At 55.1% G+C, this 27,719-nt stretch overlaps 3 protein-coding genes across 6 annotated transcripts in view; 2 read left to right on the forward strand and 1 right to left on the reverse strand.

Moving 5' to 3' along the window:
• Positions 1 to 45: 45 nt before the first annotated feature.
• Positions 46 to 5,616, forward strand: CUNH19orf71 (chromosome unknown C19orf71 homolog). The gene is made up of 4 exons (XM_036459966.2): positions 46 to 128; positions 2,384 to 2,622; positions 2,712 to 2,837; positions 2,929 to 5,616. The coding sequence occupies exons 1-4, from the start codon at positions 46 to 48 to the stop codon at positions 3,105 to 3,107; spliced, it is 627 nt and encodes a 208-aa protein (XP_036315859.1). The 3' UTR covers positions 3,108 to 5,616.
• Positions 3,261 to 13,065, reverse strand: MFSD12 (major facilitator superfamily domain containing 12). The gene is made up of 10 exons (XM_036459910.2): positions 12,618 to 13,065; positions 9,251 to 9,461; positions 6,631 to 6,769; positions 6,350 to 6,532; positions 5,998 to 6,090; positions 5,820 to 5,912; positions 4,961 to 5,131; positions 4,789 to 4,883; positions 3,727 to 3,857; positions 3,261 to 3,633 (listed from the first exon to the last, which is right to left on the reverse strand). Coding segments are annotated over exons 1-10 (1,416 nt in total). The 5' UTR covers positions 12,916 to 13,065; the 3' UTR covers positions 3,261 to 3,631.
• HMG20B (high mobility group 20B) overlaps positions 9,519 to 27,719 on the forward strand; it is a 22,799-nt gene continuing 4,598 nt past the window's right edge. Inside the window, exons 1-3 of one of the 4 annotated variants that reach the window (XM_036459946.2) lie at positions 9,519 to 9,539; positions 27,023 to 27,068; positions 27,490 to 27,598. In XM_036459946.2, coding sequence (XP_036315839.1) covers positions 27,031 to 27,068; positions 27,490 to 27,598 — 147 coding nt within the window. In that variant the 5' untranslated portion in view covers positions 9,519 to 9,539; positions 27,023 to 27,030. Of the gene's footprint in view, positions 9,540 to 26,672; positions 26,862 to 27,018; positions 27,069 to 27,489; positions 27,599 to 27,719 lie in introns of those variants that run through there. The other 3 variants (XM_045589059.1, XM_036459945.2, XM_036459948.2) reach the window with 3 other exon arrangements.

Raw genomic sequence — 27,719 nt, forward strand, 5'->3', positions numbered from 1 at the left:
TCCCAGGCCTTCTAGGCAGGAGCACCCAGGAGCCCAGAGGCAGACATGCAGACGCAGAGGCGGGAGGCTCCCCAGTCCTATGTCCCCGGGAGGACCCTCGAAGTGGACTTCCCGCCACCTCTCTCCAGGTGAGTGCCCACCTACCCCCAGGCACGGCCTTTCTGGATCAGTGATGGATTTGTTTTGGTTTTTCCCGAGTATCTGTTTCTTCAAAAAAGGCACGTTGGTGCTGCACCCTCACTTGTCTGCTCCCTGCACCTCCCGTCCACCTGCACCTGGGTGCCCTCCCCTCCCCCCACCCCGCTAACAGAGCAAGGCAGGCTTGGAGACCGGGAAGGGGGGGCAGCAATTCACACAAGTTTCCTCACGGTGGGGCACAACACACACAGCAAACTGAGAAAGTAGATATCTAGGCGTTTCCTAGGATTGCTGACACACACTGAGTATGTGTGTCAAATGCCAGGAATTTATTCTCCCAAGTCTGGAGACCAGAAACCCAAGATCAAGACGTCAGCGGGACTAGTTCCTTCCCAGACTAGGACAGAAAATCTGTTCTGCTTTCTCCTAGCTTCTGGGGATTTACTGGCAATTCTTGGTGTCCCTCAGCTTGTAGACAGGTGCCTTCATTATTGACCTGTGTGTGCCCAGGTCCCCTGGCCTTACAGGACACCAGGGCCCACCTGCCCACTGTGACCTCATGTTAGCAGGTTCTTTCTGCCAAGTTCATGTGGTGAGGTTCCAGGTGGACGTACATTATGAGGATCACTCAGCCCAGGAGAGTGCCCGTTAATAAGTGGCTGTTGGAACAAGTTATGGTTATTTTGCAGCCGTAAAAACAAAATTAGATGAGTGTTCTTTGTGCCGCTCCGTGTGCGAGGGGAAAAAAGATGTGAAACGGTGCGAGTTCCCACGTTCTGTACTAGAGGGACAGTGCATGTACTGCCCGTTTCTGGAAGAAATTAGGTCCAGGCTGGTGGCTGGGGTAAAGGAATACTCACTCTTCATTTTATATGACATCAGAGCATTTTAATTACATTTTGCAGTTTAGAAATCTTTGTTTCAAAGGGCGGGGTACCCCAGTGAACTTGAAATGTCCCTTTGGGTGGCAGATTGGAGACATGCTCCAGGCTGGTCCCACCTTTACACCGTGGTTTCTAGTTCCGAGGCTCCTGTTAGATGTGGAGGGAGAGCCACCTGGTCCCCTGTGCTTGGCGGCGCTAACGGCGTTCTGTCGTGGTCCTGCTGAGGCCTCCTGGGCGGCCGATCTCATTGGCCGGTGACTTTCCAGGAGCGGCTCCCAGATCAGAGCACACGCACATCTTAGCCTCGGCAGCAGTGCTGGAGGGTTGCGTTCCAGAAGGAACTGCCACGTGAGGTCTATGACTAAGCAAGTTCCCGTGCAGCTTCCCATCAACAGCACTGTTTTCCCGCCGTTTTTAAAAACCGATTTTAGAGAGGAAGGTGGGGGGAGAAACGACAACTTACTGTTCCACTTATTTACACATTCTTAGTTAATTCTCGAATGTACCCTGAGCAGGGATCAAACCGGAAATCTTGGCATGTGGGGACAGTGCTTTAACCAACTGAGCTGCTGGTCAGGGCTCTGCTTTTTAGTTTTAATGGTACCTCATCAAGGTTTGGTTTTAATGGTACCTCATCAAGGTTTGGTTTTCCCCTCATTAGCATATTTCCACAAACCTGCACTGCAGCCCCTTGTTCCTTAACCCATCCTCTGCTGCCCCAGGGCCCATGCACCTTACTCCCTGCACCTGCAGTGGTCTCCCCTCAGCCTCCCCTCCTGCTTCCTCAGTTTGCTTGTGTTCTCAACCGAGACAGGCTCTGGCACCAGAGCTGCCTCTGGGACAGGCTCAGACGAATAGCTACATAGTTTGTTCTTTCAATGGAAGCTTGTCCTCACCCCACATGCTCTCAGCCACTCAGCTGAGACCACTTCTTCTGGAGCCTGAGGACCAGGGGCTGCCTGGAGGAGGGGGCCTGTGCATCTGGGAGGCTGGACAAGGACTTGGGACCACAGGAGTGGCCACAGCTTTTATATCCTCGCTCCCTGGTGTCCTTTGGGGGAGAGGCAAGAAGAGATGAAAGGCTGAGGGAGGGATCTGGGGAGGATGTGGCAGAGAGGAGGGGGCCTCTCCCCTGCCAGCCTGGGCAGGAGTGTCCAGTGCTGAGGACACATGGCCAATGGCTGGCCACATGGCTGGAGGAAGGCCCTCTGCAGTGTGGGCTGGGCCTCTGCGCCCTCCACCCATGTCACACCACGTGGCAGTGAGGGCAAAGACCCATTCTAGAGATGGGCAAGCTGTTGCCCAGGGTGGGGCAAGGGACAACCACAGGCTTAGCCTCTGTCCCCTACCTCGACCCGCAGTGATGACTACCTGTCCCTGGAGGGGCCCCGCTGGACACCAGCCATCAAGCAGGCAGTGCGCTGGAAGTACACACCCATGGGACGTGACGCTGCTGGCCAGACATGGTACACCGGCCTAACCAACTCGGACCCCCGTGAAGCCTGGTACACGCTCCCACGGGCTCTGGACAGCCCCTACCGGGAGGCTTATGCCCTCTGGCATGGATGCCATAACCACCGGAAGCACAGCATGCCCTCAGGTGCGCGCCTGGCCGTCCACCTTGGCCCTTGCTAGCCCCAAGGGGAGGTCAAGGGCCAAAGATGACCTTGTCTCCCACTCTCCCTGCAGCCCAAGCCCAGCACCTCCGGGAGACTGCCTGGTATGACCCCATGCTGCCCGCTCAGTACAGGGCCCCCAGCACGCGGTGGGGGGCCATGCTGTGGGCAGACAGACCCATCTCGGGCAAAGAATATGGTGAGGCTGGCATCAGGGGCCAAGGGATGGGGTAAAACTGCCTGGGCCCAGGAAACTGGAGCCAGGAGGTGACTTGGGTCCTGTCCCACAGTGGTCAACAGGCACCAATACGGGGTGGAGCCTCCGGGGCAGGTGTCAGACTACGTGCCCTACCTGTCAGCAACGCAGCGTCCGCGCTACACAGCCCAGAACTACCGGCAGTGGGACCTGGAACCCTACTGCCCATCCACTGGCCAGCGGGCCTCACCCATCTACATGCCCACCATCTGATAAAGACTGTCCCTGTGGGGGACACTGTGCCTCTCCGCCGGGGTCTGTCTACATCTGGGGACTGGGCTCTGGCCGGCCAACACCTCAGCGACCAGAGTAGGGACCCTACTGCCCTCCTCGTCCCAGGCCCCAGGAAGACAGCTGAGGCCAGCCTTCCTGTGAGCTCTTCATTCACTGCCAGCAGCGCCTGGAGACCCGAGCTGGCCAGGGGTGAGGGGGAGCTGAGTTCAGGGCAGCCCCGTACAACATAGCAAGGGCACCCCAAGTCACCCATTCAAGTGAGGCTTAGGCACCCCCAAACCGATGAGGACCCATGGGCTCCTGACACCAGAAGGCCTAGCTATGTCTCACCCCAGTGGAGATGGGCCGGGGGGGTCCAGCCCCTCTTGTCCTCACCCACCCTCCCTGCAGCCAGGCAGGAGGCGGCAGGGATCTGAGGAGCAGGGCCTAGAATGTGCACAGTTGCAGCTCATTTGCATAGAGCAGGAGGCCATATGGGAGTGTCAGGGTTGAGCTCCAGGGACTCCTGCAAGAGAGGGGGGTTTAGTGAGCATGGGGCCTGCCCCAGTCCTCCCACCCATGGCCAGGTTGGGAATAGAGGGGAGTGTCTGCAACTCACAGCTCCGCAGGCGGATGGGCCAGATGAGGATGCTGCACAGAGAGAGGGCAGCCGCCACCCCGACACCGCCTGTCACGGCCACCATTGCCCAGTGGTAGAAGCCTGCGCAGGCCCCGCAGCAGAGCTCCGAGCTGGGAAGGGGGGACAGAGCAGGTGAGCAGACATTTGCGGGGACCCTCGAGTCAGGGCCTCTGACTGCCCACCTCAGCTACAGGCCGCCCTGTCTTTCCCAGCATTCAGGCCAGAACCTGGAGTCACCCCCGACCACCTTTCTTCCTCCCACACGACCCTTCAGCCGATACTACCAGCAATGCCTTCAGAGTCTATCCCAGTTCTTCCCACTAATCCCCTTCCTCCTCCTGGTCCAGCGCATCACCACCCACCTGGACCAGCCCTCACCTTCCACACACCGTCCTTCTGGAGGCAGCCACAAGAGGGCGCCTCTAAGCCCCTGAGCCAGGGCTCCCAAACTCCCTTGGGGTAAAAGCCCAAGTCCTCCACAGGCTCTGTAAGACCTGCCACAAACCTCTCCCCGCTGGCTCTCCCCTTCCCTCCCTCTGCTCCAGCCACGGCCTCCACTGTGCTCTCCCCGCGCACCAGGCCCGGGCCTGCTCCAGCCTCTGCACTGGCTATTCCTTCCCATTTGCCTAGACCGCTCTGATATCCACCAGGTCTCAGGACCGATGTCACCTCCTCAAGGAAGTCCTCCCTGACCTGCGCCCGTCAGCCTCCGTATGTGGTGGCCTTCATCCCCCTGACCCCTGGTCTGGATCACACATTTATTCCTGTGATTAACATGGTGCATATTACCCCCAACTCCATGACGACAAAAGACCAGGCTAGTTCTGGTTCCCAGATCCTGGGCTTCTGTAAGGCGAGAACTCAGTGGTCTAGATTCGTCTAGGACTGAAATCCCAGGCTGAGGGTCTGAGTGACACAGAGCCTGGCTCCCCTGTAGCACTGCCCACTCACATTCCCACAATGCCCTAGGCATGAAGCACTGCCCGCACACGCTAGCACTGCCCGCCTTCGCCACATGAACTACAAACGAGTCACACTCACGAGCAGGGGTACAGGCTCTGGATGGCCATGACTGCCAGCCCGTTGGCTACCTTATCCGAGAAGCTCATGGCGCCGTACACGAAGGCTCCGCTGTGCTGGGAGGACACAGGCAGGGAGGTTAGCGGCCTGGGCCTGGGCCTGGGGCCCCCACCAGCCTGCCCACCAGCCCTACCGTGTGGGGGCCGATGAGGTCCGCTGTCATGGCCAGTGAGGTGACAAGGATGGTGGCACAGCCCGTGCCCAACAGCACAGCTGCTCCGTAGACAGCTACACCCAGCCCATCTGCCAATGCCACCCAGGCCGCAAAGGCCAGGATCACCAGAAGGCCCACGAAGTAAGTCATCTGCAGGAGAGACCGGCATCAGGCCCGCCTCGCTGTGCAGCTCCCAGCCTGGCGCTTGCCCTCTCTGGTCTTCAGCACCACCTTAGACCCTAACCCCAGAAAGGGAGGGGGCCAAGTTGGACCATCCCTAAGGAGCCCCCAGCTCTGACCTCACCCAGGAGCTGACAGTCTAGGGACAGGTGGCTATTTACATCGTTATGTGCAAATCTATTAAAATTAAATAAAATGGCCCAGCTAGCATGGCTCAACGGTTGAGCACTGACCTATGAACCAGGAGGTCACAGTATGATTCCTGATCATGGCACATGCCCGGGTTATGGGCTCAATCCCCAGTGCAGAAGGTGCAGGAGGCAGACAGTCAATGACTCATCATTGATGTTTCTCTCTCCCTTCTCTGAAGTCAATAATACATTTTAAAAAATTTTAATAAAACATTCAGTTCTTCCATCATGCCTGCCACATTTCAATACTAAATAGCCACCCTAGCTAGCACATGGTCTGCATAGAAATTTCCAGAGCTCTGCAGCCCTTGGGAGCTCAGGAGCCAGGATTCTAGAACACGGATCTGCGACACGGCAGCCACAAGGCGCAGAGGCCGAGGTATGCAAACACCTGGCTTCTGTGCACCCGAGTTCTGAGGGTCCCTGACTATGGCACACCCCCACCGTCCCCACCAACCCACACTCACGTTCCTCCCGATCCACTTGTTGACCGGGTTCATGAGGAAGGAGGAGAAGAAGCCGCTGAGGTACATCACCAGCGGGATGGTGGCGATGAACTTCTGTTGGGGCGGAGTGGACACGCGGGTCAGGTGGGCCTCCTGGGGCTCAGGGCCACCCCACAGCCCTGCCCCCTGCCCAGCTCACCTTGGGCAGGTTCAGGGAGTAGGTGAGATACATGGCCATGTACGTCTGGGACAGGTTCACGATGAGCCTCGTGCTCATGTACAGGAAGCCCACCTGCGGGCAAACGGGGGCTGGTTCAGGGTCAGACACCAGCGGGGGACACCAAGGGCCTTGCTGCAGCTCACACCTGACCCACCGTTAGGGACCACGGCTGGTCCGGGGGAGAGGAAAGCAGTCACTGATCTGCAGTGTCTGCCCTGCTGTGAGACGGGGAATCTGTTGCTCATCTACGGGCCATCCTGTCTGCAGCCCGGGAGCAAGGGCCAGGTGGGAGACAGGCGTCCACTCCCGCCAGCTCTGCCCCATCGCGTACCTGGTAGAAGGCCGGCTGCCGAAGCCAGTGTTTCCAGAGCACCAAGGGGCGGGCCGTGGTGGGGGCCAGCAGGGGGCTGTGCTCATCCGGCTCCTCCACCAGCTGCTTGCGCCCCTCCCTGGTGCCCAGGTGGAACAGCAGTGAGAAGATGGCGCCGATGCCCACCACCAAAAGGGAGAGGTTCTGAGGACCCACAGAGAAGGAGGCGTCAGCAGTGGCTCTCATGGCCCAGGCCCCAGCTCCGGGCCTGGGGGGAGGCCCCCTCCCCGGCCCCAGCTCACCCGAAACACTGGCACATCTTGGACCCCCAGCTGGTCACTGACATCCGGGGTGGGCCCCATGTTGGAAGAGGCCTGCAGGTGGAGCAGGAGCCAGGCGGCACCGAAGACGGTGATGTTGGCCACCACGGTGAAGGCGTACCTGGGGGACAGGCGAGGCCTCGGCATGGCAGCCCAGGAAACCACAGGGCCACTTCCGCTCCAGGCGGCCACACAAGTGAGAGCTGCTTGTGGTGTCTGGGGAACCTCTGGGTGACATAACTTCAGCCACCAAACCTGGGGTGGCCCCAGCTCGCCCAGCCTGCATGTCGTCTGATGATGTTCAGCTCTGACCCTCAGCCACCATGACGGGGCGCTGGGAGGCAGAGACTCAGCAAAGTAGGGTCCAGTCAAGTCTGAGAACCAAGAAGCTCAGAAGCCAGGACTCTGGGATTTTTAGCACCAAGGTCCTGGGCTTCAGCAGGGCAAGGCCCACAATCACCTGGGTCTGCTCCGGCCTGCAGCCCCGGCATGACATCCCTCAGGGGCAGGAAGGTCAGGGGAGGAGCAACCTCTGGATCTCACCAGGACTCAGTTACCCTTTCTAAACGTAAGAGAACAGCCAGGCCGGTGTGGCTCAGTGGTTGAGCATTGACCTCTGTACCAGGAGGTCACGGTTTCATTCTCAGTTGGGGCCCAGGCCCAGGTTGTGGGCTCGATCCCCAGTAGGGGCGTGCAGGAGGCAGCTGATCAATGACTCTCATCATTGATATTTCTCTCTCTCTCTCTTCCTCTCAGAAATCAATAAAAATATAAATAAATGTAAGAACAATACCCAGAGGTCCTAGTGAAGATGATACAACGCTGGCAATAAAACACTTGCAGGTAGAATGTGCATCAACACTTGGCCTGGCCTAGCCTGACCCCTAACATGTGGGGCCCTCAGGGGCCCAGGCATTGAGCAACCTGTCCTTAGTGCTTGCAGCTCTCAGCCATAATGGGGAACTCAAAGGGGTGGGGAGCAGACCGAACAGGCTGAGCTGGAGAAGGCAGGACCCTCCACACAGATGCTGCAACATAGCAAGAGTAACATGCTCCCGCCGGGCGCCAACTGTCAGCCGGGCTCCGAGCTCCAGCAGCACTGGCGGCCCTCACGTGCACTCTCCGCTCCGGCCGGAACTGCCGCCTCCTTTTCCTTAATGCTCAGGTCCCACAGGCACTTTGGTCTGGCCTGGGGCACAGGACAACCTGGGTGTGCTGTGAAGATTAAAGAAGCTGACCGTGCTGAAACCGGTTTGGCTCAGTGGTAGAGCGTCGGTCTGCAGACTGAAAGGTCCCAGGTTCGGTCCCGGTCAAGGGCATGGTTGCGGGCACATCCCTAGTAAGGGGTGTGCAAGAGGCAGCTGATCGATGATTCTCATCGATGTTTCTATCTCTCTTCCTCTCAGTAAAAAATCAGTAAAAAAAAATATATATTTTTTTTTCTTTCTTTTTTCCTTTTAAAGAAGCAGCAGCTAACCGTATGAAGTGCTTAGAACTGTGCCTGGCATACAGCAAGCACCTCACAAATGCTCCTATGAGCATCACCAGAATAACCTCCTCTAGCATCTCAAGCAAGATGGGTACCAACTGCTGGCAGGCAGGACTGTAGGATGGCTCTGGGGACTCCCGTGCCCTGGTCCTGCCGTGCCTGGTCCCTCCCCTTGGGGATGGACCTTTGAATATGACGGGATATCACACCCATATTTAGGCAACTCCTGTGCTACAGGTGCAGGGATTTTTCAGATGTAATTAAAGGAGATTGTCCTGGGCAGGCCTGACCTTCTCAGGTGATTCTTGGAAAAAGGGCCCAAGCCATCCCTGAGGCCTGACCCTCTCGCTGGTGGCAAAGAACCTGCAAGCCACCATTGGCTCTACATCTGTAAGAAAATGAATCTGGCCCCGGCCAGCGTGGCTCGAGTGGCATCATCCCGTGCACTGGAAGGCTGCCAGTTCGATTCCTAGTTAGGGCTCATGCCTGGGCTGTGGGTTTGATCCCCGGTGGGTGGCATGTATGAGGCAGCCTATCATTGTTCTCTCTCACATCGTTTCTCTCCCTCTCCCTTCCTCTCTCTCTCTCTAAAAATCAATTTTTTAAAAAGACAATTTTTAAAAAAGTTTCAGCCCTGGCTGGTCTGGCTCAGTGGATAAAGCGTCGGTTGCAGACTGAGGGCTCCAGGTTCGATTCCGGTCAAGGGCACATGCCCAGGTTTTGGCTTCAATTCCCCAGGAGGGGGCGTGCAGGAGACAGCCGAGCAATGATTCTCTCATTGATGTTATCTCTCTCCCTCTCCCTTCCTCTCTGAAACCAATAAAAATATACTTTCCAAAAAGAAAATTCATTCTGCGACCAACTACATGAGCAGGATAGAGGAACCCCAAGCCTCAGATGAGACCAACTCAAGACTGACACTGAAGCAGAAAACCCAGCCGAGACAGACAGAAGCCCGAAAACCCACGGCATAAACACAATGTTTGAAGCCACTTTGTGCCCATTTGTTGCACAAACAGCTGCAGGTGACGGACCTCCTGCGTTCCAGACGCATCCGCTGGGCCTGAGTCCCCGAGGTGTGGCCTGGCTCCACCCTGCCCTGCGGGGCGGTACCTGAGAGCTGTGAGCTCCACCTTCTCGTGGTCGTTGGTGACGAGCTCGGGGATGAGGCTGAGGTGGGCGATCTGGGTAGCGGCCCAGCCAAACTGGAAGATGACGATGAAGGGCCCGTAGTAGAGGAGGGCGGCCCACTCCGGAGTGGATTCCCCGCAGCCCAGGCAGGGGCTGAAGATGAAAGGGAAGGAGAGCAGGACGCAGACGGTGCCTGTGGACGGGCAGAGCAGGGGGAGGTCATACGCCGGACCTTCCCCGGGCGGCCCAGGGCTCCCTGGGGTGTGGCCGGGTGGGGGAGAGAGACCCAGAAAAGGCCAGAGACCCTCCCAGAGTCCCGCAGTGCGGTGTGTAGGAGCAGCAGCCGGAGCACCTCAGGCTGTGGCCCCCGTGACAAATGGGGAACCTGGAGAAGAGAGCCCTGGGTCCCCTGAAGTCACACAGCCAAAGCAGCAGGGAGGTGGGGGGCGGGGGCCTAGCCTCCACCCTCCAATCCCATGGAGACACAGAATCGGCTGGCATGGTCCTGAGGGTACATGCCATGATAGGTAAGCGAGCAGGACCAGGATGTATGGCCGGGTAGTAAGAGGGAGGAAGAACAGGGCCTCCCCATGGCAGTCCAGGACTCCCCGGGGTTGCCCTGATGACAGGAGGGGCCAGGGGAGCACAGAGAGCCCGAGGTCAGCTGCAGGCTGAGAGGATGCTGTGGGGTGCCCTGGAAAACCACCCACCACATCCCCTTCCCGGGAGCGAGCCTTTTCCTCCCCAGCTCCCATCAAAATCCTGTGGGCCAGCAGGAGCCAGGAGGCCAGGGGAGGCAGGACCCTGCCCTCCATGAGCCCGAGTCCCTCAGCTCACAAGGCGACCTGTCCCTGGCAAACATTCCACTGTCTCACAACAGGCCGCGTCCTCCTCCAGGCCCTGCACAGCCTGCCCTCGTCCCCTCCCCACCCCTTTGCTCACTCTACTCTAGCCACTCAGGGCTCTTCCAACACGCCAGGCACAGTCCCGCCTCAGGACCTTTGCACATGCTGTGCCCTCTGCCTGGAACGCTCTTCTTTCCATCCCTCAGGACTCAACTCAGATGCCACCTCCTCTAAGAAGCCCTCCCTGATCAGCTCGGTCACTGACCGTCAGTCCCCTTGCCAATTCAACAGGGTCTATTCTGGACCCAGCTTTCTCCTCTCGCCCCTCAGCACACACAGAAATTCTTGTCTGTCTCTGCTTGTTTCCTGCTCGCCTACCCCACCGGACTGTGGGCCTGCTGGGATGGGTCCCAGGTCTATCCAAGCCCCTTTCCTCCCATCCCTGAGCCTGGAAGGAGCCGGCAGCCGGACTTCCCTGTTCCCCCAGGAGGTGGCCTCAGCCCCAGACCCTGGGCTCGCCCCCACAGCTCTGGGATCAGGAAATGAAACCAAAACCAGCTTAGTTCTTTCTCTGGAACTGGGAGGGGCATCCTGGACAAACGCGGGCCGCGGGCCAGCTGAAGACTCCGCCGGAAGAACACGCAGCCCTCAGTGGACTCCAGCCTGCCGCTGCCCGGCCAGTTAACCATTGTCAGGGTGAGGCTGACTGGCTGGGGGCCTTGGGCATGTGACTGCTCTCGGGGCCTCAGTTTCCAGAACATGGAAATCCCTGCTTCCTGGGAATGGAGAGTGACTGTGTGAAAGCGGCTACTCCTCTGAGCTACTCCTGAGCTACTCCCCACCTCAGCAGCCTCAGCGCCACGATATTTCACACCTTTACACAAGCTCTTTTAACTGCTTGGAATGTGCCCCCCACACGCACTTTTAATCGTCCTTCAAAACCCCAAAGGCAATTTCCTGTCCCCCGGAGCTCTGCTGCTTTCTGATGAAGCCCAGTCCGTCACCTGCCAGCCTGGATCTCACAGGGGCATCCATGTCCAGCTCTGATGGGCCTCTCCGGGCTACAGAGGGCAGCGGGGAGGGCTGGTGAGGGAAAGAGTGAGTTCACCACCGCCACCAACTGCAGACGCAGGGGCAAATAGAGAAGTGGGCACTCGCTGGGGTGACTGCTCTCGTGGCCTTCTCAGGAATTCGGAGGGGCTTCCCCAGCTTCCTCCCCACAGACCCTCCCCTGAAGGGGGAAGGGGTGCAGGTGGAGACCTCCGTGTCTGGTTGGGGCACTCCTCCCCAGGCCTGTTTTGCATAAGCACAAACCCTTCAGTTCTTTGTTTACAAAAGTGCCCTCGGCACCCCTAACACCCACCTCTGCAGGGGAAATCAAGTTCTTCCTGGGGACAGGGGGGACCCTCGCTGAGTGTCCAGCAGTCCAAAGTGGCCCAAGAACAGCCTGGGCACCCTCAGACCTGAAAAACCCGAAATCAGGAGCCACCCTCCATTGAGAGATCTGTTGCACTTTGCAAAAATGTCACTCAAAAGGGCCCAGGGTAAATCACTGTCTCACTCCTCAGCGTCCCCTCCGCCTTCTAAAAAGCTGCCTCCCAGAATTCCAGAGTTCCCCGAGCAGCAGGACTCCCGGTCCTGCCTCCTGAAATGCCAGGCTGTGTGGGCACTAGTGCCAGGGGAGAGACAGCAGGGAGAGTGGCCAGGGCTAATCTCAAAGCTCAAGGCCTGGGCGGGCAGAGAAGGGTGCGTGGACACGGGCTTATCATCAGCGCACACAGGGCAGGCACCCCAGCCCTGGGACCTGCAGCTTACCCTCCCCAACAGCCCTCTAGGCGGGCAAAGGCCCCAGGCCAGAGGGCGCCCCATCCAGTTAGTCAGGTACGGACCCCTGACCCTTCTGTCTCACTCTCAGCTGCCAGGGCAGCTCCCCCAAACGCCCAAGCGCCACGTTGCCCAAATTAGGGAGGGGACAGACAGAGAGCACTGGAGACACGACAGCCTGACAGAGGGGGCTCCGGTCTGGCCCTCACTCAGACCAGGTCCTGGTGGTCACCCAGGCAGAGAGATGGAGAGGTCAAGCCAGACAAGACAGACTGACAGCGGAGGCACTGGGCAGTCAGACCCAGCCTCCCAGCCTGAAGCCGGGGTCAAAGGGAAGCGACACTGGAAGGTCATACCAACCCACTGAGTCAGATGAAAGGGGCTTAACCTAGGGGTTGGCTGGGCCTACACACCCAGGTCCGACAGCAGCCGCGAGGCAGGCAGGCAGACAGAGGGAGAAGCCTCAGGGCATGGGGCAGAGACAGAAGGCTCAGGTCATGTGACAGACAATGGGGCGGGGGCAGGTCCAGGCCCTGGGACAGGGAGACAGAAGGGGGCAGGCAGGGAGCTAAGCAGAGGGGCTGGCTCAGGCACTGGGGCAGATCCGGAGGGGAAGGTCTGGCCACTGGGGGCACTGGGCGGGCAGGCAGGTGAGTGGGAGCGGCCTGGCCGCGACTTACCGACCAGGTGCCAGGCCTTGCGGGGCCCGCAGCGGGCGCAGCGGCCGGCGGCGCGGTCGGCCTCGTAGCCCACGAGGGGCGTGCAGAGCCCGTCGGCCACCTGGCCGAGCAGCAGCAGCGCGCCGGCGCCGCGCGAGCTGTAGGCGCGCACGGAGTGCAGGTAGACCAGCAGGTAGGTGAACCACATGGACGCGCACAGGTCGTTGAGGAAGTGGCCCACGGCGTAGCTCAGCCGCGCCGTCAGGGGCAGCGCCCGCGGGGGCGCCCCCGCGCCGGCCGTCGGGGGCCCCGGGCCCATGGCAGCACCCCGGGCTCGGCCTGGGCCGTCGGAAGCGCCGCAAACGGGGGCCCCCCCGAACCCGACTGCGGGAGCCCCTCTCCCCCAACGCCGACTGCGTCCGCGCGTCCGCCCGGCCGAGCGCTCCTGCGGCCCGGGCGCCTGTGGACCCGAGACTACGGTCCGGGGGAGGCGGGGCATCCCGGGAGCAGCGGCCTCCTCCGCCAATAGCGGCCGCGCGCCGGGTGCGGAGAGCCAATCATATTGCAGGTGGGCGTGGCCTAGGGGTGAGCTGGGCCTACACACCCGGCTCCGGTGGAGCTGCGGGGTCCTAGCGCGCTAGGGTCGTTGGGGCTTTTCGGACCCCTCACCGCGAAGTTGGGGTGGGGGGGAACACGCAAGGGTGGTCCCCCCGACCCAGACTCCGGTTGCCAGGCCCGCGCCACCCACGCCTTGTCCGCAGCTTTAACCAGGCCAAATGTGGGCTGGGGAGAATGGGGTGAGCTGGGATGGGTGTTGGGGGGAAGGTCTTAGACACAGCTGGTGGGGAGAGGGTCCTCTCCACGGGGTCCGGTGACTTTGCGGCCGGAGACACCCCTTGGGCGCGGAGAGGACGCATTAGTTCTAATTAATTAGTTATTAAGGATAATAATGGGGATAAGCGTCATAATAACACCAGTTGGCATTTAATGAGCGCCTGCGGTGCCAACGCCCCACGTGGGTTTACTCACCCCTGCTGGGCGGGAGGCGGGGCAGGCCTGGCCTCTCCCATTTCACCGCCAGAAACCCGCCCGCAGAGCCAGACGGTGCTCCAGGGCGCAGTGCTCACCCGCCAGCCAGTGCCCTGGACCCCTCCCTCCTCTGCCTCAGCCGTCTCCCCGACTCCGTCACCACATAAGCGGCTTCACGTTCCACCGCCACCCCCACCCCCGGCTCTGGCCTCCAGGCCTCCTCCAGCCGTGGTTTTAAACCTACCTGGCCAGAATCGTGGGATCCGGGCCAGCCCCTTGTTCCAGCTGGGACAAGCCCGTTAAGTTCGTGGGTTCGCAGTCTCCCCCGCTCTGGTATGTTAAAAGTGATAGAGTGCCCTGGTGTGCACAGTGGTTAGAGCTCAGCCCGCGCACGGAAGGGTCATGAGTCGGATTCCCAGTCAAGGCCACAGACCTGGGTGGCAGGTCCCTTCCCTGGCCCGGGTTCCCTCTCTCTCCCGGGTTGTCTCTCTCCCATTGATGTTTCTCTCTCTTCCTTCTCCGCTCTCCCTCTTTCCCTCCCTCATTCCCACTTTCTCTAAAAATCAGGGGGGAAATATCCTGGGCGAGGATTAACAATAAAAAGCAATAGACGTGTTCGGTCTTAATATTCTCAGCCAGAAAGCCTTCTCAGCACCCTCTAGGGCAGGCCCTAGTCAGTTACTACCCTGCCCCCCCCCCCCAGCACCCTGGGCTGCTTCCATCACTGCCCTGAACACCTGCTCTCTCCCCCCTCCCCCTCCAGCTGTGACTGTCTGCCCCACCGGATTCTGAGCCACATGGAGGCGGGGACCTGAACAGTCTTAGTAACTGCACTGCCTCCAGCAATGCCTGGCACATAGTAGGAGCTCATGAAATTTCTGAGACAACGGAACCTGATTACCAGAGGGAAGGATGTTGCAGGAGGATGGAGAAGGTAAAGGGGTAAAATGCATGGTGAGGAAATAAGACAATACTTCAGGTGGTGAGCACACAATGGAGCACACAGATGTCAGATTGTAAAGTTTCACACTTAATATTTATATAATGTTAGTAAGCAATGTTACCCCAATACATTTAATTTAAATACAAATTAAAAATAAGTATCTGTCAAATAATTGAATGCTGAACATACAAGCAGAGAATCAGAAATTCGGACAGAAATTAGGAAACAGACAGGAACCCACTTATAAGCCTGAGGCCCCGGGTGGCCCAGCCAGCCAAGCCCCCACACTGACATAGATCATCCAGGGAAACATGCATTCTTTAGAGAGAGAGGGAGGAAGGGAGGGAGGGAGGGAGGGAGAGAGAGAGAGAGAGAGAGAGAGAGGGAGAGAGAGCGCGTGCCTGAAAAATGGGTGTGGATGGGGTCCTGAGGGCTGGAGAGAGAACCTAGCAGAAGAGGTGAGATAAGGATCATAAGAACCTCAATTCTTTCCTTCCCAAAAGTCAGACTCCCTTTAGAAAAATGAAAGGCACTTCTGAAATACTAGCCTAAGCTTTTTATCTCCTTTCATCCCCTGAAACCCCTAGGGGGTTTTACCTCACTTTATGTCCATTTTCTAGGTGTCCCTTGCCAGAGGGCTGAACGACACGTGACCACCACTGTCTTTGAGTTATAATCCCCCCCCGGGGGGGGGGGGCACCTGAATGGGAAAAGGTGGCTCCCGTTCGCTCTGTCAGCTTTCTGTGTGGGGCAGGGACCCGGGGGATCATCCCAGCAGCCCCTCGGGACAGACCCAACACCAGCAAGAGGGGGGCCCCCACACATCTTTGGATTCTGGTGCTGGTGGAGCCGGCTGTTTGCTGGCCCTGCCTATGGGGAGGGCGGGAGCAGGGCTGCCTGGACCCTGAGGCTCTATGGAGAGCTGCGTGGACTCATTCAGTCCGTGGATCTAGCCTCATGCTGAGCAATGCTGGGTCCCTAAAGGGTGTGGAGCCCCTAGTCTGGGGAACCCCCTAGTCTGAGGGACCCCCCTAGTCTGAGGGACCCGGACAGAGCCGGACCTCCCAGTTCCCCACCGTCAGGACTTCAGCCGGAGAAACCCGGAGGGTGACTGAATGGCAGATAAGGAGCCAGGACTTGGCCTCCAGGTCACCAAAGCCTGAAGGCAGAGTTTTGGGGGAGAGGGGAAGGGTCAGGTAAAAAGTCCTGCGGGCCGCCCTGGCCAGTGGCTCAGCTGGTCGGGGTGTCCTCCCCACACCACAAAGGCGGCAGGCTGGAACCCCGCTCAGCAGGGGACCACGGTGTCTTTGAGTTAGTTATTCCCGGCAGGGGAGGGCCCACCTGGACGGGAAAGGTGGCTCAGTGGTCACGCTCCTTTCAGATTACTCCCAGAACTCTGCCCTCCGCCCTTGGTGACCTGGGGTAAACCCCGTTTCTGCCGATCACCCTGTTAGGCTTCTCCAGCTGAAGCCCTCACCATGGGCACTGGCAGGGCCCAGTTCTGTCCCAGTCCCTCAGACTAAGACTAAGGGGCATACAGGAGGCAGTCAATCATTGGGGGGCTGGATCTCTCTCTCTCTCTCTCCAGCCCCCCTCCCTCCCATTCCTCTTTCCCTAAAATCAGTAAACATCCTTAGTGAGGATTTAAGAAAAGGAAATATGGGAGGGGTGGCTGTTTACTTCCAGGCAGGACTCAGCGACAGGTTGGGCAGCCAGTGGAGAGCGTGCGGGCCCCAGCTAAGAGGGGGTGGGATTTGCCAGGAAGATCTAGGCTCTGCCTGGAGGGAAGGCAGTCAGGAGGACAAATGAATGCCCAGCCCTTGGAACTGGACAGATAGACAGACAGGCAGGCAGGCTTGGGGTCAAGAGAGACACAAACAACCTTCAATATCCCCAGAGCGTCCCCAGCTGCCCCCTGACGCCAGACCTGCGTCCCCCCTCCCCCGGCCAGAAATCTGATGTCCTAATGGCCCCGGTCCAGCCTCGGATCTGGGGAAGGGACAAGGGTAGAGGGAGTGGGGCGTTCCCTTTGAACTCCTCTCTTTGACTCAGATCCAGGAGGAGCAGAGCTGGCAGTGGAGGAGGGGTGGGGAAGACAGGGAAGGGAGGGTTTGATCAGAGGATGGCGGGGGGCAGGCACATGGCACCGGGTCACTTCCTGTGCTGGGCGGCTGCCCTGTGCGTTGTAACACCCCTGGCTCCCACCCACTCGATGCCAGAAGCAACCCTTCCTCCCAGTCCTGACAGACAAAAACATCCCTGGACACGGCCCGGTGTGCCCTGAGGAACTGAATTGCCCCTGATGGAACCCTGGCCCCAGAACATTCTCTGCAAAAGGGGTTTTCATTCTCAGTGGACAAGAGTTGGACTTCATGTATCACAGACCGGCCGGGCCCCGTTCTGAGCACCAAGCTTGAATTAAACTCATTCAGTCCTTTCCACCACCTCATGAAGGTAGTTACTGTCCCACTTCACGGAAGGGCAAACTGAGACACGGAAAGTTTTGAGAAATTGCTCAAGCCACACAGCTAGGGTTCAGGGCTGCCTCCCTGAGCGTCTGAGGGTCCAGCAGGGTGCCCTACAGGGGTGTCCTCTCCTCAGCTGCTTGAGACCCCTGTCCCTACACCCTTTTGTCCCAGCAGCTGTTACCCCTATGCTTCCCTTTTGCATTCTCAGCCTTTCAGCACCATTAAATGGCCCCCTGTATTAGATTCACTCTGTGATAAAGCTTGGAGGGGTGAGGGGGCTGAGATGTCCGGGAAGCACCGCCCACACCCTGACTCTTCCTGGGGATGGAGAGTTGAATCACCCCAGGTTGGCAAATGAGCATTAAAAATGTAAATGGGCCCGGCCTGCGTGGCTCAGTGATTGAGCATCGACCTATGAACCAGGCAGTCAAGGTTCAATTTCCAGTCGGGGCACATACCCGGGTTGCGGCCCGATCCCCATCATGCAGGAGGCAGCCGATCAATGATTCTCTCTCATCACTGATGTTTCTCTCTCTCTCTCTCCCTTTCCCTTCCGCTCTGAAATCAATAAAAATGCATTTGTAAAAATTTAAATAGGAAGGGCTACAACCCACCAAATTCATGACATCTGCCTACGCTGGCAAAGCCGTCTCTGAGCCTCAGACGGCAGGCTGGAGACGTTGGTAGCTGGGGCTGTTACACTGGGAAGGACCCTAATGTGGATCGGCCAGGACTGGCGAGCAGGCGGTGGGCCAGTCCCTCAGGAATGTTACACAGCATCAGAGGGACTGAGGCACTGACAGACCCAGGCGATCGGAGAAAGGCTGCGTGTGGAAGCAGCCGATTTGCAGGCTGACGTTTACAACATGAAAGCAAGATGTGACCTCAGTTTTTATAGGAACGAACACACACACACACACACACACACACACACGTGCATAAGCATGTGTTGTGCTTTGTATTGTGCCCCTAAAATTAATATGAGGAAGTGCCAACCCCAGGACCTCACAGTATGACCTTATTTGGAAACAGGTGGTTGCGGGTGGAATTCGTTGTGACACAGGAGTAGGCTGGCCCAGAACAGTATGACGGTTGTCCTTACTCAAAGGGGGAATCTGACACAGGCTCACACGCACAGGGAGGACGTCATGTGATGACTGAGGCAGAGAGGAGGCGATGTTTCTACAAGCCGAGGGACGCCAGATTGCCGGCAACCACTGCTTTTGGCAGGAACCAGTCCAGACAAAGACCTTGATCTTGGAATCCCAGCCCCCAGATCTGCCAGACAATGCATTTCTGTAGTGTAAGCCACCCACTCGTGGTGCTTTGTTCCTGCAGCTTGGAAGCTGAAGTGTGTGTGTGTGTGTGTGTGTGTGTGTGTGTGTGAGAGAGAGAGAGAGAGAGAGAGAGAGAGAGAGAGAGAGAGAGAGAAAGTTTTAGTAAGAACTGTAAATGTAACAAGCTGATAATGGGGAGTATGGTGGTCTTAATATACTAATCTTGTACAAACAAAATGGATTTGGTCAATATTTGCATAAAAACATTAAATTCAAAAACAAAAAGTTTAAGACATCCTGAATGGATCTCATATTTCTAACATTTCTAGGGCTACAAGTTGGAATATTTTTCCTGACTGGATACTATAAAAATTCCCAAAGGAAGCATAGAAATGGATGCAAAGAAACTAACATGAGATCATATGCCTTCAAACAATCACAGCGCTACTGGTTGTATTGAATGCTCGGAATTGAGAGAACTTCATGCCGCCACGAAAGACCAATTTATAATTTGGGGACAAAAGGATATGCTTTTAGCCCTGACTGGTTTGGCTCAGTGGATAGAGCGTTGGTCTGCGGACTGAAGGGTCCCAGGTTCAATTCCAGTCAAGAGCGTGTACCTTGGTTGCAGGGACATCCCCAGGAGCAGGTGTGCAGGAGGCAGATGATCAATGTTTCTCTCTCATCGATGTTTCAAACTCTCTATCCCTCTCCCTTCCTCTCTGCAAAAAATCAATAAATATATATTTTTTAAAAACAAAAGGATATGCTTTTATTTCTTTATTTTTAAATATATATATTTTTTAATTAATTTTTTACAAAGAGGAAGAGAGAGGGATAGAGTTAGAAACATCAATGAGAGAGAAACATCAATCAGCTGCCTCTTGCACGCCCCCTACAGGGGATGTGCCCACAACCAAGGTACATGCCCTTGACCGGAATTGAACCTGGGACCTTTCAGTCCACAGGCCAACGCTCTATTCACTGAGCCAAACCAGTTTCAGCAGGATATGCTTTTAGATAAATGTATGAAGGATGTAAATGCTGCTCGTTGGGGGTTGGGCTGTGTATGAATAGCACTAATTGGACTGAATACACTATTATTTTTCCTAGGAAATGTAGGAAGGCATTTTTTTCCTCCAGAAAAAGCATGGGGTGGAGTGAAAGTAGGTTTTCAGTTGTGAATACTCGAAACACAGAGTTTATTTTTGTAGTATTATTTATTAATTATTGTATTATTTCCCATATGAACAACTGTAAACCTACTTTTGCCCCACCCTGTATTTATCTTTATTTGATCCATTTCTTCATTAAGACATTGTTAGAATGAAAAGGAGAAGTGCTTTTTTTTTCCCAATTACAATTTACATTCCATATTATTTTGTATTAGCTGCAGGTGTACAGCATAGTGGCTAGACAATCCTATACTTTACAAGTGTTCCCCTGATATTTCCAGTGCCCACCTGGCATCATCCATTGTTATTACGATATTAGTGACTATGTTTTCTATGCTGTGCTTTACATCCCCATGACTATGTTGTAAGTACCAGTTTATACTTTTCAATACTTTTACTTTTTTCACCCAGTCCCCCTCACTTCTAGCAACCATCAGTCTGTTCTTTGTGTCTGTGAGTCTGTTTCTGTTTTGTTTGTTTGTAGTGAATCATATGGTATTTGCTGTTCTCTGACTGACTAATTTCACTTAATGCTCTAGGACCACCCATGCTGTTGCAAATGATAAGACTTCATTCTCCTTTTTTTTTATCCTCCCCGAGGCTATATTTCCATTGATTTTTAGGGACGGTGGAAGAAGGAGGGAAAGACAGAAACACACCGATTACTTCCTGCAACCCGGGAAGGAACCTGCAACCAAGGTACATGCCCTCAACTACAATAGAACCCAGGACCCTTTGGTTCCTCAGGCAGATGCTCTATCGACTGAGGGAAACCAGGCAGGGCAGATTTCATTCTTTTGTATGGCCGAGTAATATTCCATTGTATGTATGTACCGCTGCCTTTTAAAAATATATTTTTATTGAATTTTTCAGAGAGGAAGGGAGAGGAAGAGAGACTTAGAAACATCAATGAGAGAGAAATATCAATCAGCTGCCTCCTGTACACCCCCACTGGTGGGGATGTGCCTGCAACCAAGGTACATGCCCCCGGCCAGAATCTAACCCGGGACCCTTGCATCCGAAGGCCGACACTCTATCCACTGAACCAAACTGGTTAGGGCTGCCACTGCCTTTTGCCTTTTTTTTTTTTTTTTTTTTTAAATCCATTCCTCTATTGATGGGCACTTGCATAACTTGGCTATTGTAAAAAAATAATAATAATAAGTAAATAAAAAGACCCCTCAATGAACATATATTTTTTCAAACTAGTGTTTTGGGTTTCTTTGGCTATATACCCAGACTTGGAATCACTGGGTCATAAGGGAGTTCCATTTTTAAATTTTGAGACCCTCCATACTGTTACCCATAGTGGCTGCCCCAGTCTGCATTCCCCCCAGCAGTGCACCAGGGCTCCCTCTGCTCCCCAACACGTGTTTGTTGTTTTCTTTTCTTTCTTTAATATATTTTATTGATTTTTTACAGAGAGGAAGAGAGAGGGACAGAGAGTTAGAAACATCGATGAGAGAGAATCATCGATCAGCCGCCTCTTGCACACCCCCTACTGGGGATGTGCCCGAAACCAAGGTACATGCCCTTGACCGGAATCGAACCTGGGACTTTTCAGTCCACAAACCGATGCTCTATCCACTGAGCCAAACCGGTTTCAGCTGTTTGTTGTTTTCTTGATGACAGCCTTTCTTACAGGTGCAGGCATTATCCCCGAGGACACGTTAATGAATTCAGAGAGAGAGGAAGGGAGAGAGAGAAGGAAGAGAGACAGAAAGATAGATGGGTTGCCTTCCGGATGAACTCCAACCAGGAAGCCTAGGTATGTGCCCGGGCAGGGAATCCAACCGGAAACTTTGATGTCTGGGTGACTCACACCCCAACAACCGAGCCAGCTGGCGGGGGTGCCAAGCTCTTTCCTTGATGCCAAGGAGCTACAGACTGTTTTCCAAAACTGCTCCCAGAGCCATTCTTTTCTTTCGATGTGCAGGAAGAGCCCTGAATTGCTTGGGGGGTACATTGGGAGTGGAAAAATTATTTCTTTTTTTTTTTCTTTTTTCTTTTTTTTATAGTTAAGAGGGTGCAGTTTATGTTGCATTTTATTTTATTTATTTTTTTTAAATATATTTTATTGATTTTGTACAGAGAGGAAGGGAGAGAGATAGAGAGCCAGAAACATCGATGAGAGAGAGTCATCGATCAGCTGCCTCCTGCACACCCCCTACTGGGGATATGCCCGCAACCAAGGTACATGCCCTTGACCGGAATCGAACCCGGGACCCTTCAGTCCCCAAGCCGATGCTCTATCCATTGAGCCAAACCGGTCCCGGCAAGGGAGTGGAAAAATTATTTCTATGGCAACACCAGACTGTCAATCAAGCAAAGAGGCGGGGCTCAGAAGGCGGTTTTTCCCTGTTTTCCAGCTTGCAAATCTTACCTAGAATTTTTTTTTTAATATGCTGAATTATACTTTCAAAAAATTTGTTAATCCTCACCCTCATAGATCCTCCCTTCCTCCAACTGATGGACAGACATAAACTCTACCTGCAGCCGGACATTCCTGAGCACTGAACCACCAACCAGCACCTGCCAATACCCTAAGCCCCCATTCCTAAGTCCTAGGACCCTAATCAGCGTGTGCTGAGTGCCCTGAGCCCCGTCCCCTCTCTTCCCTCCCCTTAAAGGTGCTTGCACCCCGGCCCTCGCTCTCTTCCGCTCTCTCTAGAAGCAGCCGGCAGTGGTACTTTTCTCTTCAATAAAGCCTGTGTCCTGGCATCCTGGTCTCTGGCCCTCTCTACTTCATCTTTCACACCCAAGGATATTTTTACATTGCTTTTTAGAGAGAGGAAGGGAGGGAGAGGGGGAAGAGAGAGAGAGAGAGAGAAATATCAGTGTGAGAGTGACGCATCAGTTGGTTGCCTCCCCAGTGCACCCGAAGCTCTACTTGCAAACCAGGTACGTGCCCTGGACCAGGAATCAAACTGCGACCCTTCCGTGTGTGGCTGGATGCTCTAACCACTGAACAACACCAGCCAGAGCAGGCTTGCTGGTTTTTTTTTATGTCACATGTATCTCTCTAGTCATGAGTACAAAAGAAAAAGAAAGTGGCTTATGATAAATGAACGAAATGAAATATGTACCCTCATCACTGGGAATTTCCACCTGGTTTATATTTGAAAATGAAATAAAAACTTTAGTGAGAACAAAAAAAGGAATACTGTAGCCCTGGCTAGGTGATTCGGTCTGTCGGAGTGTCATTCTGTACACCAAAAAAAGTTACTGGTTCGCTTCCTGCTCAGGGCACAAGGTTGTGGGTTCAATTCCCAGATGGAGCATGAGAGGCAAGCCTTCTCTGTTTCTCTCTGCCTTTCCCTCTCTCTTCCACTCTCTCTACAAATCAATGGGAAATATCTTCAGATGAGAATTCAAAAAGAATGGAATTAGAATTTTTAAAATATATATATATTTTATTGAGTTTTTACAGAGAGGAAGAGAGAGGGATAGAGAGCTAGAAACACCGATGAGAGAGAAACATCGACCAGCTGCCTCCTGCACACCCCCCACCGGGGATGTTCCTGCAACCAAGGTACATGCCCTTGACCGGAATCGAACCTGGGACTTTGCAGACACTCTATCCACTGAGCCAAAGCGGTTTCGGCTCGGCTAGAAATTTTGAATAGTTGTCTTTGCTCTCAATGCTACCAATATTGTCTTTAACGAAGCAGAGAGAGGCATGAAAGAACACAGCTGAGACAGCCAAACAGGACTCAGGGTCGGTCGAGACTCCAGGGCACACTCATCTTTTTGCCAGATTTAAACCACGCAGCATACAATGCACCCAAAGGGTACGATTCTGCGGAGTTGAGTAGATCTGCAGTTACGCAGCCATCACCACAGTCTAATTTTAGGACATTTAATCTCCCAGAAAGAAACCTCATCCCTCAGCAGTCACGCCTGTTTCCCCTCCCCATTCATTCTTTTTCTTTTTTTGGTACCAAAACCTGTGAAAGAACCACCCATTCATACTTTATCCCCAGGCAACCACGAGTCGGCTTTCTGTCTCTCTGAATTTGCCTGTTCTGGATATTCCATATAAATGAAATCATACACTGTGTGGCCTTTTGTGACTGGCGTCTTTTTGTAGTTGTTGTTGTTGTTAATCCTCACCCGAGAATATTTTTCCCCTACTGGTTTTTAGAAAGAGTGGAAGGAAGGGAGGGAGAGAGGGAGAGTTAGGGTTAGTTGAGCCCACGCTCTAACCACTGAGCACTCCAATCGGGGCATGACTAGTATCTTTTCCTGAGCATCATATTTCAAAATAAACCACTGTTGCTGAAACCGGTTTGGCTCAGTGGATAGAGTGTCAGCCTGCGGACTGAAGGGTCCCAGGTTCGATTCTGGTCAAGGGCATGTACATTGGTTGCGGACACATCCTCAGAAAGGGGTGTGCAGGAGGCAGCTGATCGATGTTTCTCTCTCATCGGTGTTTCTAACTCTCTATCTCTCTCCCTTCCTCTCTGTAAAAAATAAATAAAATATATTTTTAAAAATTCGCCACCGTTGTAGCACAAGTCAGCAATAGATTCCTTTTTATGGCAAACGATACTCTATTGTTCCACATGACAATCTGTGGGACTACATGTTGGTTATCTGGTAATTAATGGATGGGCATTTGGGATGTTTTTTAATTTTGGGCTCTTGTCAGTTCTGCTGCTGTGGACATTCTTGCGTAAGCTTTTGTGCGGCCACGTGTTTTCAGTTGTCCTGGTTGGATACCTAGGAGTGGAACTGCTGCATTGCAGGTAACTCCATGCTTAGAAAAGCACAGGATTCACTCAATGAAAATGTATTAAGCAGCCCCTGTGGGCACTGCTGTATGTGCCAGGAATACAGCAACAGACAGACAAGCAGGTCACCGCCTAGGCATGTGGCTCAGCTGGTTACAGCATCGTCCGGATACGCCAAGGTTGCAAGTTCCTTTACAGGTCAGGGCACATACAAGCAGCAACCAATGAATCATAAAGAAGTAGAACAACAGATCGAGGTTCCTCTCTCTTCCTCTCTCTCTCAAGTCAATACAAAAATGCAAATAAACAAGCAAGCAGGTCGTATGGAGGAAAGGGGCATCTGGAGGAAAAATAAGACGGGGTGTATGAAGTGGGTACGAGCCTGAGAAAGCCTCACTCAGGAGGTGACATTTGGCTGAAACCGGTTTGGCTCAGTGGACTTGGGGACTGAAGGGTCCCGGGTTCGATTCCGGTCAAGGGCATGTACCTTTGTTGCGGGCATATCCCCAGTAGGGGGGGGTGGGTGTAAGAGGCAGCTGATCGATGACTCTCATCGATGTTTCTAACTTTCTATCTCTCTCCCTTCCTCTCTGTACAAAATCAATAAAATATATTTTTTTAAAAAAAAAGAAAGAAAGAAAGAAAGAAAGAAGAAAGAAAGAAAGAAAGAAAGAAAGAAAGAAAGAAAGAAGGAAAGAAAGAAGGAAAGAAAGAAAGAAAAGAAAAGAAAAGAAAAGAAAAGAAGGTGACATTTGAGCAAAGCCCTGAAGGAGGGCAAGCCGTGAGCCAGGTTTGTGTCAGGGTGGCCACGCCCAGTGGAGGGAACAGAGGGCAAAGACCCAGAGGTGGGAATGAATGGAATGGTGTATTTGAAGAACACGGAGGAAGGGGAGAGGGGAGGGAGATGAGGGCCGGAGGTGATGTCCCACAGGTTGTTTAGGACCAAATGGGCTTCTCTGAGCATCCAGAGACTGCTGCTGGCATTCCGGGAGCAGAGGCAGCCCCAGCCCAGACCAGAAGATTCCCCTCCCCACTGCCTAGAGCAGAACCTTCTGCCCTCCAGCTTCACGAGGTCCTAGCATGGTGACCGGATTTTAACATTGGTAAAGCGGGACACCATTGAACTGATTAAAAATTTGGTCTATATGAAGCAACAAAAATTTACATAGAATGCAAAAAATAGTATTGTAATATACATATTTTAAATTTCAACATAAGTACAATTTACAAATATAATAAATAAAATTTATGTATAGTATTATTTTATTATTTGGCATATTTCTCATTTGAGTGATTTTTTTAGTAGATTGCTGTCGTTTAAAAGGTCATGAAAATTTTCACAAGAATTTGTTAAATTATATTTCACACATAAAATGGCTTTCAAAGTCTCAACACTTAATTGGATTTTTCTGGTGTCCACACTTTATATTTACCATAGAAAAAACGCGTTCAGTCACAGCATTAGTTCCTGGTAAGGACAGCGCATATTCCACAATTCTAACAACTGATCAACAATGCGAACTTTGATAAGCAGTTCTCGATAATCAATTCTCAACAATTATGTGTTATTATTAAAGTTTAACATTATAAAATTAACAAAAATAATATAAAACTCATATCCTGGCTAAATAGCCACATGGCCGCCGAAAACCGTATATTCCCTTCCCGATGTCCCGCCGTTCTCTAGCTTGTCCTGCATTCTTTCCAAAATCGGGACTTTTTTAAAACGCCAAGGGACGCGGGACAAATTGTTAAAAATAGGGACTGTCCCGCCAAAAGCGGGATGTCTGGTCACCTTATCCTAGCAGCCTTCCTGTCGCACCACCTTTTCCCAAATGCTTCAAGCCCAGTCCCTCACCCCAGCCCCACCCTGACTGGCCTCTTGGTCTTAGGGCCGCACAGCATCCCAGCCTCCCGGTCCCGGACTTCGTCCGTGTCCTCACTGCACAGGAGGGAGCGCAGTTTCTGCCGGGTCTCAGGGCAGGACAAGGCACGGAGGCGTGTCCGGGGCCCCAAATCCCATCAATAAATCGGTGAAACTTCCCCACCTGGTCTGCAGGATGCTAAGAACTTGGTGCGCCTCTCCCTGAGGCAAGGGGCTGCCCAGATGGTCCTTAACCCCTTCCTTAGCAACCGGCCCCCGTCCCCATGGCAACGGGGGCGGGGCCGCAGCCGGTCCGGCCGGAGCGGGGGATCTGTCCCTCAGCGGAGGAGGAGGAGTCGGTGCCGTGCCTACTGGCCCTTTAAGAGGCTCAGCCGGGCGAGGCCTCACGGCGCCCTGATTAGCCCCGAGCGGCCGAGCGCAGCCCAACTTGACGCACCGCCCGCAGCCGCCCTCTCCACCTCCCACGCGGCTTAGTGGCCAATCGCCGGCCGGCGCGCCTACCCTCATCTGCATGGCCACGCCCCAGGGGAAGGGCGCGATCCAATCCAGCCGCGCGCGGAGGCCGCCGTCGGCTTGCCGGGGGCGGGGCGGGCGGCGGGGGCGGGCTCCGGGCGGTTGGTTGGCGCGGCGCCGCCACCGAGGGGTCCGGGAAAGTTTCTTCGGAGGTGAAAACAGCTGCGGAACTCCGGGCCCCGCGAGGGCCGGCGGGCGGGGGTCTCGGGGCGGGGGCGGGGCTGCTTGCCGGCCAGGGGGGGAGGACCAGGGCCTCGCGGGGGCCGATCGCCCAACAAAGGGTCCCTGGGGCGCCCGCCCCGGAGGCCTTGCCAGCCCGGGGATCCGGCCCCCCCGAGTGCTGCGGGCCCGGCGACGTCGGTGGCTCGGGCTCCCCTCACTCCGCCGCGCGTCTGCGTTCCAGGTGCGGCCATGTCCCACGGCCCGAAGCAGCCCGGCGCGGCCGTCGCGTGAGTGCGACTCCCCTTCCGCAGCCCCCGGGGCGCCGCTCAGCCCCGCCCCCCTTGTTGGGGCGCCTCGACCCGGTCCCAGGGTCTTGACTCCCCGCCACCCGGGAGGTCCCTCCCTTAGCGCCCCCGCGGGCTTCTCCCCACGTCCGGGCTCTAGGCTCTCCCAGGGGTCCCCACTGATCCCCTAACAGGGATCGGGTCCCTTCGCCGCTGCCCTGTCTGCCGTCGGGGGGATGAATGGGAGGGACCCTGTAGTCCTGTGGCTTAAGCCTCTCCCGGGGGTCCTTACTGGCTCCTGATCCGACCTCCGGACCCCGCGCCCCGCCCCTAGAGACTCCTGCCCCCAGGACTCGGGCCCCCCTCTCTGCCAGCCCCACCGTCGGGCTGGGGGTGGGGGTGACTGGCTTTCCCGTGACTCCAGGCCGGCAGGCGGCAAGGCTCCTGCACAGCATGGGGGCTTCGTGGTGGCTGTCAAGCAAGAGCGCAGCGAGGGCCCGCGAGCCAGTGAGAAGGGGTCCCATGAGGAGGAGGTGAGAGCCCCCGAATGGTGGTGTGGGAGGCTCTGGGTCTCCGAGCCTCCCCTCAGACTAGATTTGAACTCGCTGTGGCTCCGCCCGCTGCCCAGATGTCCCTCTGCAGGTTGCGACCCCG

This window comes from Pipistrellus kuhlii, unplaced genomic scaffold, assembly GCF_014108245.1.
Source record: "Pipistrellus kuhlii isolate mPipKuh1 unplaced genomic scaffold, mPipKuh1.p scaffold_m20_p_30, whole genome shotgun sequence".
Taxonomy (NCBI): Eukaryota; Metazoa; Chordata; class Mammalia; order Chiroptera; family Vespertilionidae; genus Pipistrellus; species Pipistrellus kuhlii.

Coding starts and splice junctions, on each gene's coding strand:
- MFSD12 (XM_036459910.2), bottom strand. CDS start 12,915: ATGGGCCCGGGGCCCCCGACGGCCGGCGCGGGGGCGCCCCCGCGGGCG. Junction 6,770..9,250: donor GTGGAGCTCACAGCTCTCAG/GTACCGCCCCGC, acceptor CCTGTCCCCCAG/GTACGCCTTCACCGTGGTGG. Junction 4,884..4,960: donor ACCTCATCGGCCCCCACACG/GTAGGGCTGGTG, acceptor GTGTCCTCCCAG/CACAGCGGAGCCTTCGTGTA.
- CUNH19orf71 (XM_036459966.2), top strand. CDS start 46: ATGCAGACGCAGAGGCGGGAGGCTCCCCAGTCCTATGTCCCCGGGAGG. Junction 2,623..2,711: donor GAAGCACAGCATGCCCTCAG/GTGCGCGCCTGG, acceptor CTCTCCCTGCAG/CCCAAGCCCAGCACCTCCGG. Junction 2,838..2,928: donor CATCTCGGGCAAAGAATATG/GTGAGGCTGGCA, acceptor CCTGTCCCACAG/TGGTCAACAGGCACCAATAC.